Below are 16,143 nucleotides of genomic sequence, written 5' to 3' on the forward strand. Positions count from 1 at the left end.
TAAATGGTCCAAACAAACCCATTACAAGGTGGAGATCATCAGACTAGCACATAAACAAAACCCAACTGCATGTTGACTGTAATAAACCAACTTTAAATATATGTGTAAAGGCACAGATAAGTTATCACTTAAGGATGGAAAAAAATAAATTATGCTCATGTGAGTCAAAAAAAACCTAGAATGCTTACATTTATGCTGGAGAAAGTATATTTTAGAATAAAAAATCACACCAAGGATAAAGAGGAATATTAGTTATGATAAAGTCAGTTTGTAAGGAAGACAATAATTCTAAATATGTATAACTTAATAACAGAGCTTCAGAATACACAAGTGAAAAACTTTCAGATATGAAATGAGAAGTAGAAAGTCAGCAATCACAGTTAGATACTTCAGTCCTTCCTCTTAGAACAAGGAGTCAAAAAATCAATGAGTATAGAAGTCTTTATTAACAATATTAACACATTTTTTCTTGAGTTTTATAGAACATTGTACTCAGCAAACACAATACTCATTGTTGGCTAGTGCACATGGAATATTCACCCAGATTGACAGCATGGGCCACAAAAAAAATCTAAAGATTTGTATTTTGAATATGAAAATTAAAATTTTTATGCATTTATTTTTTACAAATTGACCAAAAATATATTTGTAAAAAATGAATTCCCTTAATGTTTTTTTTTCTTTTTTTATATTTTATTTTATTTAATGAACATAAATTTCCAAAGTACAGCTTATGGATTACAATAGCATCCCCCCCATAACTTCCCTCCCACCCACAACACTCCCCTCTCCCACTCTCTCTCCCCTTCCATTCACATCAAGATTAATTTTCAATTATTTTTATATACAGAAGATCAATTTAGCATATATTAAGTAAAGATTTCAACAGTTTGCACCCACACAGAAACACAAAGTATAAAATACTATTTGAGTACTAGTTATAGCATTAATTAAATACCTAAGAGTAATTGTGTATTAATTACAGAGTTCAACCAATAGTTTTAAGTAGAACATAAAAAATACTAAAAGGGTAAAGTATTAAGTTCTTTTTTTTTCTTTTTTTTTGTGTTATAGATTTTTTTTAATTTAATAAATGTGAATTTACAAAGTGCAACTTTTGTATTGTTGTGGCTTCCCCCCCCAACCTCCCTCCCTCCCATGGCCCTCCCCTCTCCCACTCCCTCTCCCATCCCGCCTTTCATTGAGTTTCATTTTCAATTACCTTCATATACTGAAGATCAACTTAGTATATACTAAGCAAGGATTTCAACTGGCTGCACTCACACAACCACACAAGGTATAGGGTATTGTATGACTAGTAGTGTTGTTTTTAAGTTTCATGGTAAAACACATTAAGGACAGAGATCCTATGTGGGGAGCATGTACCCAGTGACTCCCGTTGGTGATTTAACAATTGGCACTCTTATGTATGATGTCAGCAATCACCCTAGACTCTTGCTATGAGCTGTCTAGGCTATGGAAGCCCCTTGAGTTCACCGACTCTGAACTTGTTTAGTCAAGGCCGTATCACAGTGGAGGTTCCTTCCTCCCGTCAGAGAAAGGCGCCTGTCTCCTTGATGGCCTGTTCCTTCTGCTGGGGTCTTGTTCACCAGGATCTTTCATTTAGATTGTTTTTTGCCACCGTGTCATGGCTTTCCATGCCTGTGAGACTCTCATGGACCTTTTAGTCAGATCCGAATGTCCCAAGGGTTGATTCTGAGGCAGGAGTGCTGTTTAGTGCGTTTGCCATTCTATGAGTCTGCTGTGGGTCCTGCTTCCCCCGCAGGATCATTCTCTCCCTTTTGGTTCTATCCTTCATTATTTGCTTACACTGGTCTTATTTGTGAAATCTCTTCAACACTTACCCTATCTTTTTGATCGGTTGTGTATTTATACTTATCACTTTACCAAGTGTGCTGGCATTGGTACCTGCCTCCAAGGTTGAGTTAAAATCCCCTGGCACATTTCTAGTTCCACTATTGGAGGTAGGTCTGAGTGAGTATGTGCCGTCCTATATATCTCCTCCCTCTCTTATTCCCACTCCTATATTTCACAGCGATCAATTTTCTGTTAATTTTTAAACGCTTAAGAATGGCTGTGCATTGATTGCAGAGTTCAACCAGTGGTCTTGTATAGAGAAAAATTGAGGAACAACAACAACAACAAAAATACTAAAGGAACAAAATAGTAAGTTGTTCCTCAACAGTCTAGACAAGGGCTGCTCATGTCATTGTCTCTCATAGTGTCCATTTCACTTCAATGGGTATCATTTTAGGTGCTCGTTTAGTTGCCATCGATCAGAGAGAACATGTGATATTTGTCCCTTTTGGACTGGCTTATTTCACTCAGCATGATGTTTTCCAGCTTCCTCCATTTTGTTGTAAATGCCCGGATTTCATTGTTTTTTACTGCTGTATAGTGTTCCATAGAGTACATATCCCATAATTTCTTTATCCAGTCATCCATTGATGGACATTTAGGTTGATTCCATGTCTTAGCTATTGTGAATTGAGCTGCAACAAATATTGAGGTGCAAATGGCTTTTTTCACCCCTTTAATTCCATTTGGGTATATTCCAAGGAGTGGGATGGCTGGGTCCTGTGGTAGTGCTATATTCAGGTTTCTGAGGATTCTCCAGACTGTCTTCCATAGTGGCTTTACCAGTTTGCATTCCCACCAACAGTGGATTAGTGTCCCTTTTCCCCCACATCCTCGCCAGCATCTGTTGTTGGTTGATTTCTGTATGTAAGCCAATCTAACCGGAGTGAGGTGGTATCTCATTGTGGTTTTTATCTGCATTTCCCTGATGGCTAGGGATCCTGAGCATTTTTTCATGTGCCTGTTGGCCATTTGGATTTCCTCTTTTGAAAAATGTCTGTTAAGGTCCTTGGCCCATTTTTTTATTGGGTTGTTTGTTTTGATTCTGTGGTGTTTTTTGATCATTGTGTAGATTCTAGTTGTTAATCCTTTATCTGTTGTGTGGTTTGCGAATAACGTCTCCCATTCTGTTGGTTGCCTCTTCGCTTTCCTGAGTGTTTCCTTTGCTGTTAAGAAACTCTTCAAGTTGAGGTAATCCCATTTGTTTATTTTATCTTTGATTACCCGTGCCTGTGGGGTCTTCTCCAGGAATTCTTCCGATATCTTGAAGGGTTTCCCCTGTACTGTCAATTAGTTTCATGGTGTCGTGGCCCATCTCTAGTTCTTTGATCCATGTTGAATGGATTTTTGTATAAGGTGTAAGGTAGGGGTCTTGCTTCATACTGCGACATGTGGACATCCAGTTTTCCCAGCACCATTTGTTGAAGAGGCTGTCCTTATTCCAGGGGTTGGTTTTAGGTCCTTTGTGGAATATGAGTTGGTTATAGATGTTTGGATTTATTTCTGGGGTTTCTATTCTGTTCCATTGGTCTACCTATCTATTTTTGTACCAGTACCAGGCTGTTTTGATTATAACTGCCCTGTAGTATGTCTTGAAGTCTGGAATTGTGATGCCTCTGGCCTTGTTTTTATTGTAAAGGATTGCTTTAGCTATTCTGGGTCTCCTGTTTCTCCATATGAATTTCAGCATCGTTTTTTCTAGGTCTTTGAAGAATGACTTTGGTATTTTGATTGGTATTGCATTGAACTTGTAAATTGCTTTTGGGAGAATGGACATTTTGATGATATTGATTCTCCAGTCCATGAGCATGGCAGGTTTTTCCATTTTTTTGTGTCATCTTCTATTTCTTTCTTTAGTGTTTTGTAATTTTCATCATAGAGGTCTTTGACCTCCTTGGTTAAATTTATTCCAAGGTACTTTATTGTTTTTGTGGCTATCATGAATGGGATTGATCTAGTAGTTCTTCCTCAGCCATGGCATTGTCTGTGTATACAAAGGCTGTTGATTTCTGAGCGTTGACTTTGTATCCTGCTACTTTACCAAACTCTTCTATGAGTTCCAGTAGTCTCTTAGAGGAGTTTATCGGGTCCCCTATATATAGTATCATGTCATCTGCAAATAGGGATAGCTTAACTTCCTCCTTTCCCAATTGTATCCCTTTAATTTCTTTTTCTTGCCTGATGGCTCTGGCTAACACTTCTAGGACTATATTGAATAGCAATGGTGAGAGTGGGCATCCCTGTCTGGTGCCAGTTTTCAATGGAAATGCCTCCAACTTTTCCCCATTCACTATGATGCTGGCCATTGGTTTATCATAGACTGCCTTAATTGTGTTGAGGAATGTTCCTTCTAACCCCAATTTGCTTAGGGTTTTCATCATGAAAGGGTGTTGTATTTTGTCAAATGCTTTCTCTGCATCTATTGAGATAACCATATGATTTTTGTTTCTCAATTTGTTAATGTGATGTATTACATTGATTGACTTTCGAATATTGAACCATCCCTGCATACCAGGGATAAATCCCACTTGGTCCGGGTGAATGATCTTTCTGATGTGTAGTTGGATTCGGTTTGCCAGAATTTTGTTGAATATTTTTGCATCTATGTTCATCAGGGAGATAGGTCTGTAGTTTTCTTTCTTTGTTGTGTCTTTTCCAGGCTTAGGAATTAAGGTGATATTGGCTTCGTAGAAAGAAATTGGAAGGATTCCCTCTCTTTCAATCATTTTGAATAATTTGATAAGAACTGGGGTTAGTTGTTCTCTAAATGTCTGGTAAAATTCGGCAGTGAAACCATCTGGTCCTGGGCTCTTCTTTTTCGGTAGTGTGTTTATTACTGATTCAATTTCTTCCATGGTTATGGGTCTGTTTAGATTTTCTATATCTTCACGGCTCAGTTTAGGAAGGTTGTATTTGTCCAGGATTCTATCCATTTCTTCCAGGTTCCCCAATTTGTTAGCATACATCTCTTTGTAGTAGTTTCTGATGATTCTTTTTATTTCTGTTGTGTCTGTTGTTACATTTCCATTACTATCTTTGATTTTACAGATTTGGATCTTCTCTCTCCTTTTTTTGGTTAGTTGGGCCAATGGTGTGTCGATTTTGTTTATTTTTTCAAAGAACCAGCTCCTGGTTTTGTTGATCTTTTGTATTGTTTTTTTGGTTTCAATTCTGTTTATTTCTTCTCTGATCTTTAGTATTTCTTTCCTCCTTTTGGATTTGGGCTTGATTTGCTGCTGTTTTTCTAAATCCTTGAGGTGCATGGAGAGTTCATTTGTTTGGTTCCTTTCCAGCTTCTTGATGTAGGCACCAATTGCTATAGACTTTCCTCTTAGCACTGCTTTTGCTGTGTCCCACAGGTTTTGATAGGTTGTGTTATCATTTTCATTTGTTTCTAGAAATCCTTTGATTTCTCTTTTAATTTCTTCGATGACCCACTATTCATTTAGGATCATGTTGTCCATTCTCCATATATTTGCATATGGTGTAGAGATTCTTGGGTTGTTGATTTCGAGTTTCACTGTGCTATGGTCTGAGAAGCTGCATGGTAGAGTTTCAGTTTTTTGAATTTGTTGAGGCTCCCTTTATGGCCTAGCATATGGTCAATCATAGAGAATGTTCCATGTACTGGGGAGAAATACGTGAACTCTGTGTCTGTGGGGTGGAAGGTTCTGAAGATATCTATTAGGTCTATTTGGTCTATGGCGTCAGTTAGCTCTGTTGTTTCCTTGTTGAATTTCTGTCTGGTTGATCTGTCCATTGGTGAGAGTGGGGTGTTGAAGTCCCCTGTTACTATTGTATTTGAGTCTATATCTCCCTTTAAATCCTTTAGTAATTCTTTCAGGTAGCCAGGCGCCCTGTAATTAGGTGCGTATACATTTATAATAGTAATGTCTTCCTGTTGGATAGGTCCTTTAATCATTATATAGTGCCCTTCTCTGTCTCTTTTAATAGTTTTTATGTTAAAGTCTATTTTGTCTGATATTAGGATGGCCACACCAGCTCTTTTTTGATTTCCGTTAGCTTGGAGTATCTTTTTCCATCCTTGCACTGTCAGTCTGCGTGCATCTTTGCTGATAAGGGGTGTCTCCTGAAGGCAGCATATAGGTGGATTCTCTTTCTTGATCCAATCAGCTAGTCTGTGTCTCTTTGTAGTGGAATTAAGACCATTCACATTCAGTGTGATTACTGTTAAGTACTGTCTTTTCCCATTCATGTTTCCTGAAACGAGTTGTTTATGTACTTTGAACTTTGTTTGTGGGTTACTCTACATTCGCTTTTTTTTGTAGTGAAGTTCTTGTTTTTGTATTTCTGTGTGCAGCACGTCTTTGAGCAAGTGTTGTAGGGTTGGATGCGTGGATACAAATTCTTTCAGTTTCTGTTTGTCATGGAAGATCTTTATTTCCACTTCATTCATAAATGATAGCTTTGCAGGGTATAGTATTCTAGGTTGGCATTGTCTTTTAAAACTTGAAATATATCATGCCGTTGTCTCCTTGCCTGTATTGTTTGCGATGAGAAGTCTGGGGTGAGTCTGATTGACTTACCCCTGATTCTCTGGCACATTTTAGGATTTGTTCTTTTTGTGTCACTGAGCTGAGTGTTGCCACAATGTGTCATGGTGAATTTCTCTTCTGGTCTACTCTGTTCGGAGTCCTGGCTATCTGTTGTATTTGTGTGTTGTTATCCAGCTGCCTTTGTTTAAAGTTTTCTGATATTATGTCATTGAAGACACCTTCCAATCCATTCTCTCTTTCCACCCTGTCAAGGGACTCCGATTATCCGAACATTACGCCATTTGATTGAATCTTGTAGGTTTCCGACTGTATTTTTTAATTGTTTAATTTCTTCTTCCTGCGTTTGAACTGACTGTATTATTTCTGGAAGTTTGTCTTCAAATTCTGATATTCGGTCTTCTATTACATCTGTTCAATTTCCGAGGGATTCCACGCTGTTTTTTATATGGTCAATTGAGTTTTTCAGTTCTAGTATTTCATTCTGGCTTCTCTTTAGGATCTCTAATCCTTGGGCTTGTTTTTCATTCAGCTCTTGACACTGTTTCTCATTATTTCTAAGTATTCTGATTATTAATTTTCTGAATTCTTTTTCTGGCATGGTTTCAACTTCTTCAGCCTCTGTTATGGTTGGTTTAGCCTGCTCCATTGGCAAGTTTATATGTTCTTCTATATTCTTATTGTGGGTTTTTGTTTGGTTTTTTGCCATTCTGTCTGGGTGGTTTTTCAGGTTGATTTCCCTCTGCTATAGGCTGCTATGAGTCTGTACCAATATCCAGTGTAAGCAGGCTGCTCTACACAGCCCGAACATAGACAGACAGGATGGCTGCTCTCTGCCCGCTGCAGCTCTGATTATGGGTTGGGCGGCTCCTGTTGATCCCTCAGTTTTGGATCCTGCCCTTTTCCTGCAGGCGCTATTCAATTTTTTTTTTTTTCTTGTAACTTGAGTAGACGGGCGTCAGGGCTTTGAGCTGCCCTCCCTCGATGCCTGCCCCTGAGCAAGAAGTGTCGTGTCGCTCCGCTCCAACTTTGGGCTCCACCTCCGAAGGTTAGCGTCAAGGCAAAGACAATTCTCCTTTAAGCCCAAATGTAAACAGACAAAATGGCTGCTTCCCGCCCACTGCAGCTCTGAGGAGGTGCCAAGAGATACTGGCTTCCTCAGTCTCTTAATTAATACCCCTGAATTGCCCACTCTTTCCGCAGGCGCCACTCACTCTGTTCCGTTTTCTATTTCCTCCCCCACTCAGTTGTGTGTGTCTCAGTGTCTGTCCCAGGATGGGTTGGGGGAGGGGCGGCTGTTGCTGCGGTGCTGGGTGAGTGCCCGTCTCACCTCGGTTTCCAGCGCTGGTGCGTACACACTCCTGCTGGTGTCCTGCACCTCAGGTGTCCGCGTCCTCCTCATTGGTCCACCCTGTCTCCCCAGTTTCGGGAAGGGCTTCTCGTTTCCCAGAACTACAAGTTCTCACCCCTCTTTGAACCTTCCCTTCCTGGACCTTCGGTGTGCTCCCTCCCTATTCCGCCATCTTCCCATTCTGAAAAGATTTAAAGGACTGAAAATAACCTGTGTTGGGAAGAAAGTTGACAATTAGGTTGTTTGTTTGTTTGTTTGTTTTTGACAGGCAGTGAGAGAGAGAGGCAGAGAAAAAGGTCTTCCTTTGCCCTTGGTTCACCCTCCAATGGCCGCCGTGGCCAGCACATCACGCTGATCCGAAGGCAGGAGCCAGGTGCTTCTCCTGGTCTCCCATGTGGGTGCAGGGCCCAAGCACTTGGGCCATCCTCCACTGCACTCCTGCGCCATAGCGGAGAGCTGGCCTGGAAGAGGGGCAACCGGGACAGAATCCGGCACCCCGACCGGGACTAGAACCTGGTGTGACGGCACTGCAAGGCGGAGGATTAGCCTATTGAGCCACGGCGCTGGCCAGGTATTTTCATATGTTGGTGATAGCATAAACAGGAATAACTTTTTTTTAGAAAGTAATTTGGTAATTTTGTCTACAACATAAAAAATGTATCATTTCAGGAAAGCATATCAAACTAAGGGAAAATGACTTTCAATTTTTTAATATAAAATAATTTTAACACAGAGCATATTCTTAGACCACAACAGATTCAAACCAGAAAGAATCAACAGAGATAATTATACCAGCTCCAAATATTTGGAAGTGAAGACCCTAAGTAACCAATATATCAAAACAATCAGAAAAGAAGTGATAAAATATTTTGTTAAAAAGAGGTCTCAATATACCAAGATTTGTACTTATAGCAAGATTTATAGCCTAAATGCTGTATTAAGAAGGAAGGATGGTCTTAAGCCATTACTGAAGCTTTCACCTTAAAAAATAATATGAAAAACAAATTAAATTCAGAGAATGGTAGTAATTAAGATTATAAGTCAGTGAGATAGAAAACAAAAACAGTAGCACCTGTAAATCCAAATTCAGATCCTTTTGAAAGACCAGTAAAATCAGTTATTCAGTGTATTAGAGGTCACCATAGCCACCCTCAAGTTTGGTAATCTACTAGAGATTCACAGGACTCAAAAGCAGTTAGACTTATAGTTGATTACAACAAAAGGATACAGATTAAAACCAGCAAATGGAAAAGCTGCATGGGGGCATAGCAAAGGAGAAACCAAGTGCAGGCTTCCAGGCGTACCCTCCTAGTGGAGCTGCATGGAACTCACTCAGTTCTACCATGTGTTTGACAACATGAGCAAAATACTGCCAACCAGAGATGCCTACATGAGCCTTGATGTCCATGGTTGTATGTCTTGGTGCAGGGGAGGATCAGTCACATAGGCATGCAACACCTGTGTGACTGACCTCAGATACTCAGACTGCAGCTCCCCAGAACAAAAACAGATGGTCACTATAAATCACATTGTTTAATATAAACTATCTGGTTAAACAGCACAGTTGTGTTCCAAGGCTTCAGGAATACGAAAACACTCCTGTAAAGCACAAGATTTCAGTGACTCAGAGCTCAGTTTCCAGGAGCCTGCCTGCGGCTGGTCCTAAAACAATAGACCTTTTTTGGAATTTATATTATTTTAGCAACCTAGACATATTGAATTAACTCTTGTGCATGATCTCAAACCAGACATTTTTTTCATAGAAAAAAAATAAAAACACAAATTACCAATGTTAGGAATGTAAGGGAGGATTCACTGATGATGCTATAGATCTTCATAATAAGGGAATGTTATGAATAACTTTATGACAATAAATTTATCAGCTTAGATGACATGCATACATTATATGAGGGGCACAAATTACCAAAGCTTACTGAAAAAGAAATGATTTGAATATTATATCTTTTTAAAAATAAAAACTTTCCCACAAAGAAAATTAGTCTTCATTGATATATTTTTACAAAACTTTTGAGGAAGAGATAATACCAATTCTGTATAATCTCTTTGATACTTTACAGTAAGAAGTGATACTTCTCCACACCTTTTTTGGGCAATTATTGCCCTTACTCCAAAAACTAGATAAAGAGATTATAAGAAAACCACCACCCAGGATCCCTTTTTAATTTGGATGCAACCATCTTCAACAAAATGTTAGAAAACCAATCTTATAAATAAGATAAAATACCATGACCAGATGGGACTTATCCCAGGAATGAATTGTCAGTTCAGTATTAGAAAAAACATTTGATGTTGGGGCCGGCGTCATGGCGCAGCATGTTAATCCTCTGTCTGTGTCGCCGGCATCCCATATGAGCGCCAGTTCTAGTCCCAGCTGCTCCTCTTCCAATCCAGCTCTTTTCCATGGCCTGGAAAATAATAGAAGATGGCCCAAGTGCTTGGGCCCCTGCACCCGCATGGGAGACCAGGAAGAAGCACCTGGCTCCTGGCTTCGGATTGGTGCAGCTCCGGCCATTGCAGCCATTTGGCAAGTGAGCCAACAGAAGGAAGACTTTTCTCTCTATCTCTCCCTCTCACTGTGTGTAACTCTACCTCTCAAATAAATAAATAAAATCTTTAAAACAAAACAAAACAAAACATTTGATGTAATTCGTCATGTCAAAAGTTAAATCATTTGGTCATCTCAATTCCGAAAAAGGATTTGACAACACTTGTCACCTATTCCTGATAACTATCAGATAAGCCAAGAATAAAAAGGAACATCCTTAAATTAAAGGCATGTTAAAAGCCTGTAGTTGGCCGGCACTGCGGCTCAATAGGCTAATCCTCCACCTAGCGGCGCCAGCACACTGGGTTCTAGTCCCGGTCGGGGCGCCGGATTCTTTTCCGGTTGCCCCTCTTCCAGGCCAGCTCTCTGCTGTGGCCCGGGAAGGCAGTGGAGGATGGCCCAAGTGCTTGGGCCCTGCACCCCATGGGAGACCAGGATAAGTACCTGGCTCCTGGCTTCGGATCAGTGCGGTGCGCCGGCCACAGCGCGCCAGCCGTGGCGGCCATTGGAGGGTGAACCAACAGCAAAAAGGAAGACCTTTCTCTCTGTCTCTCTCACTATCCACTCTGCCTGTCCAAAAAAAAAAAAAAAAAGCTTGTAGTTAACATCTTACTTAATGTAAAACAAACAAAGAAAAAACCCCAACTGAGTGCTTTTGCCTAACCTTGAGCATGTGTCTCTGTGTATTCAGAATTGTACTGGAGAAACTGAACAATGAAGTAATGCAACCGAAAAAAGGACAAAGATTTTAAAGGAAAAAGTAAAATAGGCTGTATTCACAGATGACATTATCTATGTTAATATCTTAAGAAAGCTAAAAGAAGCAGAACTAGAACTAAGGGAAATTAGCAGAATATAAAAGTTAATGTATAAAAAATTCATTGTATTTCTGTATCAGTAATTTGAAATTAGAAGTTGAAAATCATTTATAATTGCAATAAACATGTTACAAACAAGAATAAATTTACCAGAAAATGCACAAGACCTGTGTACCAAAAACTCCCATAGCGCTAGAAGTAAAAACTTAAATAAGTAGGTATCCATGTCAGGGATCATAAAAATCAGTATTGTCGCATGTGTATTCTCTGAAAATTGATCTAGTGACTAGTTCAATACTAATCAAAATGCCAACAAGTTTTTAAAATATAAAATCTAATTATAAAATGTATTTGGAAATGTAAACAACAGACCTAGAAATAGCCAGAACAGTCTTGGAGAAGAACAAACTGAAAGAGTTACACTGTCTGATTTAAAGGCCATTATAAAGCTGTGGTAATCAAGACATCTTGGTATTGTCATAAAAATAGGTATTTAAATCAGTGGAACAGTATAAAGTCTAGAAATAGACCCAAATCTATATGGTCAACTAAGTTTTGACAACAGTTGCCATTCAGTTTGGTGAGGTAAATGATAATTTTTCCAACAAAAAGTCCTATGACAAGCATACATCTATATATAGTTAATAAACTATAACATCTCTTATTTGAAAATTAACTTAAAATGGGTCAAAGACCTAAAACTGAGAGCTAAAATTGTGTAACTTACAAAAGATTCATAGGATAAAACTTTTGTGACCAAACTTGTTTAGGCAGATTTTTCAGGGTACAAAATCATGAGCCACAGAAGAGGTAAATTAAAAACATTGGTTAGAAAATGAGTGATCATAGGTTATGAGAAAATACCTGGGGCTGGCATCATGTCCCACATGGGTGCCAGTTCGTGTCCTGGCTGCTCCTCTTCTGATCCTGTTCTCTGTTTATGGCCTGGGAAAGCGGTGAAAGATGGCCTAAGTACTTGGACTCCTGCACCCACATGGGAGACCTGGAAGAAGCTCCTGGCTGCTGGCTTTGGATTTGCTCAGCTCAGGCCATTGTGGCCTTGTGGGGAGTAAACCAGCAGATGGAAGACCTTTCTGCCTCTCCCTCTCTCTCCTGTCTGTAACTCTACCTTTCAAATAAATAAAATCTCTTAAAAAAAAAAAAAAAAAAAAACCAAAGCACTGTTTGATGAAATGTATCTAGAACATTTTAAGAACTGTTAAAACTCTATTACATAATAGAATGTAATGAGCAGAAAAGACTTGGAGATGATAAAATGTTAGTTATAAATTTAGATGCTACTTGCTAATATTTTCCATCTTATTTTTATGTATATTGGGTAATTTCTAACCACTTATAAACATGGAGAAATTCATAAATTGAACCTAGTGTTCCTTGGTAAGCACATTCATTTCTGGGAGAATTTGTCATTTTGATTTTAGCTTCATCTTGGGCCATTTTGGTTTATGTCCATTCTGGTTTGTTTTTTTTTTTTTTCATTCTGTTTTTCAATATATTTGTTAAGTTTTTATATCTAACATCAGCAGTGTCATCTTTTTTTAATCCAACATACTTTTATATTTTTAAATTAGTGTGTTTATTATTTGTGTATGCTATCCCTTTTCCTTAGGTGTTCGTTTTTTTGTGCTGTTGGATTTGGTGGGCTTCCTTTTTTGTGCTACCTTCCTTTATTGTTCATTTTTAGTTGGGCAGTCATTTTTATGTTGAGAATCTCTCTTCTGCTGTGTAAGGTTATGTTTAACATAGTTTGCTTCTGCTGTTTGTGGGGGTTGAACATACCTAAGCGCACTGTCATTTCCCTCTGCACCCAGCTGCCTAATCCCTTAAAAGAAAGCCAACCTCTGGTTTACTCCTCCTCCTCATAAATACTGATAACTGATTCTTCTGGCTTCTGCAGAACCACCCTTATCTCAGGAGATCTTTCTCTGTGGACTGTGACTTTCTCTGATGGCTTCTTAATAGATCTAATCTTAAACTTTTTTTAATCTTTGGAGAATTTCTCAGAATATTTGTTTTACTACAAGAAACATTCCTTTTTGATTTCCCACCTTTTCTTGATTTATTTCTAATTAAAAAATCACTAATTTCAAATTATTTTGATCAGGAGAGAAGGTACAGATAAGTACCTAGTCTGTTTAATTTGAGATGTAATATTTAGTGATATTTTTGGGCTCATTGCAGGATAATCATAGAGCTATAACCTTTTTTTTTATATAAGATTTTCATTTATCTATTTGAGAGGTAGAATTAGAGATGGCCAGAGACCAGCTCCAGCCAGTCCAGGGGCCCCAAGGTGTGAGAGGTGTCGGCGCTCGAAGAAATGAGAGACACTCACAGCAAGGCTGATGGCAGGGCTCTGGCTTTTGAGCACCAGATTTTATTTTTATATTATAAGCCACACAATGATTTTTTCTTCTTACAATGAAAAGCCTGTTGTCCATTTTTCCTAATTACATTTTTTTTTGATTTTCAAGGGCATACTCAGAGCATGGGTTACAGTCACAGACAGGTGCAAGATAACAGGCTGCCCACACAAGCCAAGGCCTCGAGTGCTGCTGAACTCTTTAGAAATTGGCTACATAGGCTAGAATAGTACCTTCCTAATCTAATCTTTACTAGAAGTCCCAAGTTCCAAGCAGGCCCATTTTAAAATGTATCCCCTCTTTGCAATTTTGTCTGTAATTCTTTAATTTCTTTATTGCACTTATTTAAAGGTTTACTTAGATCTATTTTACAGTTTTGACATCCTAACCATTGTATTTGTAGCATATAGTGAATTAAAGCTTTATTAACATCTATCTTTATTCTAGTGGGAAATATATACCAGAGAGCCTGTTGCCTTTTAATTCTTTTCTACAAATAGCTCAACCTTGCATAAGGCATTAACCCTTTCTTCTACACTAACATTCTGCTAGATTAAAATTCTACAAGGCAATGGACATTTTGGAGGTTATAAGACTAAGTGCTCTTCTATAAAATTAGGAATACAGCAATCATTAGCAGGACCACCAGGAAACTCCAGCTTGTAGTTCCCATCAAACCTAAAACCACCAAGAGGACCGCAGCTGTCCTTCTCATGCCTTGCTGAGACAGACCTTCTGCTGTGACCTTGTCAGCCAGCTGAAGTTGCTTTGGCCTCGTCAACAGACAGAGGGAAAGACAGAGAGAAGGGTCTTCCATCTGCTGGTTCACTCCCCAAATGGTCGCGATGGCTAGAGTTGAGCCGATCCAAAGCCAGGATCCAGGAGCTTCTTCTGGGTCTCCTACATGGGTACAGACACCCATGCAATTGGGCCATCTTCTGCTGCTTTCCCAAGCCATAACAGAGAGCTGGATCGGAAGAGGAGCAGCCAGTCCATGAACCGGCACCAATAGGGGATGCCCGTATTGCAGGTGGAGGAATTAACCTACTGTGCCACACCTCCAGCCCTGAGCTATAGATTTTTTAAGTGGGGAGTGTAATTATGAAGCCAAATCAATGAGCTGGTACATTTTCTGTTTAGGAACTTGAAATATTTTGTACTTCGTGACTCCTTCAGCAATTTCTCAAGTATTTCTTAGCTAGATTAGAGTGTGGATCATTCTGCCAATGAGGAAAATAGCATTTGAGAGTTGAACAATTAATTCATTTCTGAAACATCCATGTATACTTTCCCCATGTTAATAACTCACTTGATCTTAAGTTACTTTTAGGGTTTACTAATATAAATCTTGGAATGTAAACTATGAGAAATTTCCTCAAACGCTCTAAAACAGACTCATTGATTCCAAGTAAAAAACTCAATAATCTTCCTAATATAATATAAATCAAACTGTTCATGTAAGCAAACTATGCTTAGCTGAAAATTTGTTCTTGTGTCTTCTTTTCTTAGGCTGACGCTGTTAGAAGCAATCTTCAGAATATTAAAGAAAGTGAAAGTGGTGATGTAAAAGCTACTAACACAGATAACCCAGAGAAGGGCATGCGAGTCAGTAAAAACAAATTGAGGAATACTCAGTCTGCAGCTGAAAGTCCACATGATGATGCTAGTGTAGAGGAAGACAAGCAAGGAAAGCCGAACAGAAAGGCTGGGAAGACAGCGCCCCAGGTGACTGCACAGGAAATGGAAGTGGGCACTCCGGAGAAGAAGGCAGATTCTGCACATCAGAAAGCACGACCAAAGTCGCAGCCCGGTGTGGATCATCAGAAAAATGAGAAAGCCGAGGAGGGGCGGGAACATGCCGATGTGGAAGAGGAAGAAGAACTGATGCAAGCGTATCAGCTCCAGGTAGCTGAGGAAATGGCCAAGGAGATTAAGAAGAAAATAAAAAAGAAACTGAAAGAGCAGCTGACTTACTTTCCTTCTGATACTTTGTTGCATGATGACAAGTTAAGCAGTGAGAAAAGAAAGAAGAAAAAAAAGAAAGTTCCAGTTCCATGTAAAGCTGAGACAAGGTACTTTGCATTGATAGCCAGAAATTGTCTTCTTGAGAAAACTGTTATTTTCAACTGAAGAGTGATACCTGTATTAAACAAAAGAGCATTCTTAGTCTTTGATTAGTTGACATTGCACTAAGATAGTGACAACTGATGTTCTAGGTAGCACCTCAGAGTACTCAGTTCTTTGCAAGAGTTAACTCATGTATTCCCATAAGTGAAAGTCATATTTTCACTCTGTTTGCTGTGAGGAAACTGGGGTTTAAATCACAGAACTAGTAAGAGATAGAGCCAGAAATTTGGTAGTCTAATTCCAGACTCCACCCTTAACTATACACTTATGAGTCTGTCTGCTTTTAAAATAATAGAAACCTAATTATTTCCAGCTTTTTGAGTTATAGATGTCTACTTGGATATATAAATGTGCCTTCTCTTGCTCAAATAACATTTTGTTATTGGAGCACAACCATCCAAAGATAATCAGTATTAACAATTTGATAATCTAGTCTTTTTCTGTATATGCTGCTCTTACATATATGTGTGCGTGTGTGTGTGTGTGTGTATGTATTTGATATGGA

General features: G+C 39.0%; 1 protein-coding gene across 16 annotated transcripts in view; it reads left to right on the forward strand.

Moving 5' to 3' along the window:
- The window catches only part of AHI1 (Abelson helper integration site 1), a 231,607-nt gene that overhangs the window by 24,060 nt on the left and 191,404 nt on the right, over nucleotides 1-16,143 (forward strand). For 15 of the 16 annotated variants that reach the window (XR_016233697.1, XR_011388506.2, XR_016233694.1 and 12 more), the window contains one exon: nucleotides 15,021-15,583. Coding sequence is in view for 9 of the 16 variants with exons in the window: in XM_008263544.5 (XP_008261766.1) it covers nucleotides 15,021-15,583 (563 nt within the window). In the remaining 7 variants the exon portion in view is untranslated. Of the gene's footprint in view, nucleotides 1-8,011; nucleotides 8,315-15,020; nucleotides 15,584-16,143 lie in introns of those variants that run through there. The other variant, XM_070073535.1, reaches the window with a different exon arrangement.

This window comes from Oryctolagus cuniculus, chromosome 5 (assembly GCF_051225735.1).
Source record: "Oryctolagus cuniculus isolate XC-2025 breed Fujian yellow rabbit chromosome 5, ASM5122573v1, whole genome shotgun sequence".
NCBI classification, from domain to species: Eukaryota; Metazoa; Chordata; class Mammalia; order Lagomorpha; family Leporidae; genus Oryctolagus; species Oryctolagus cuniculus.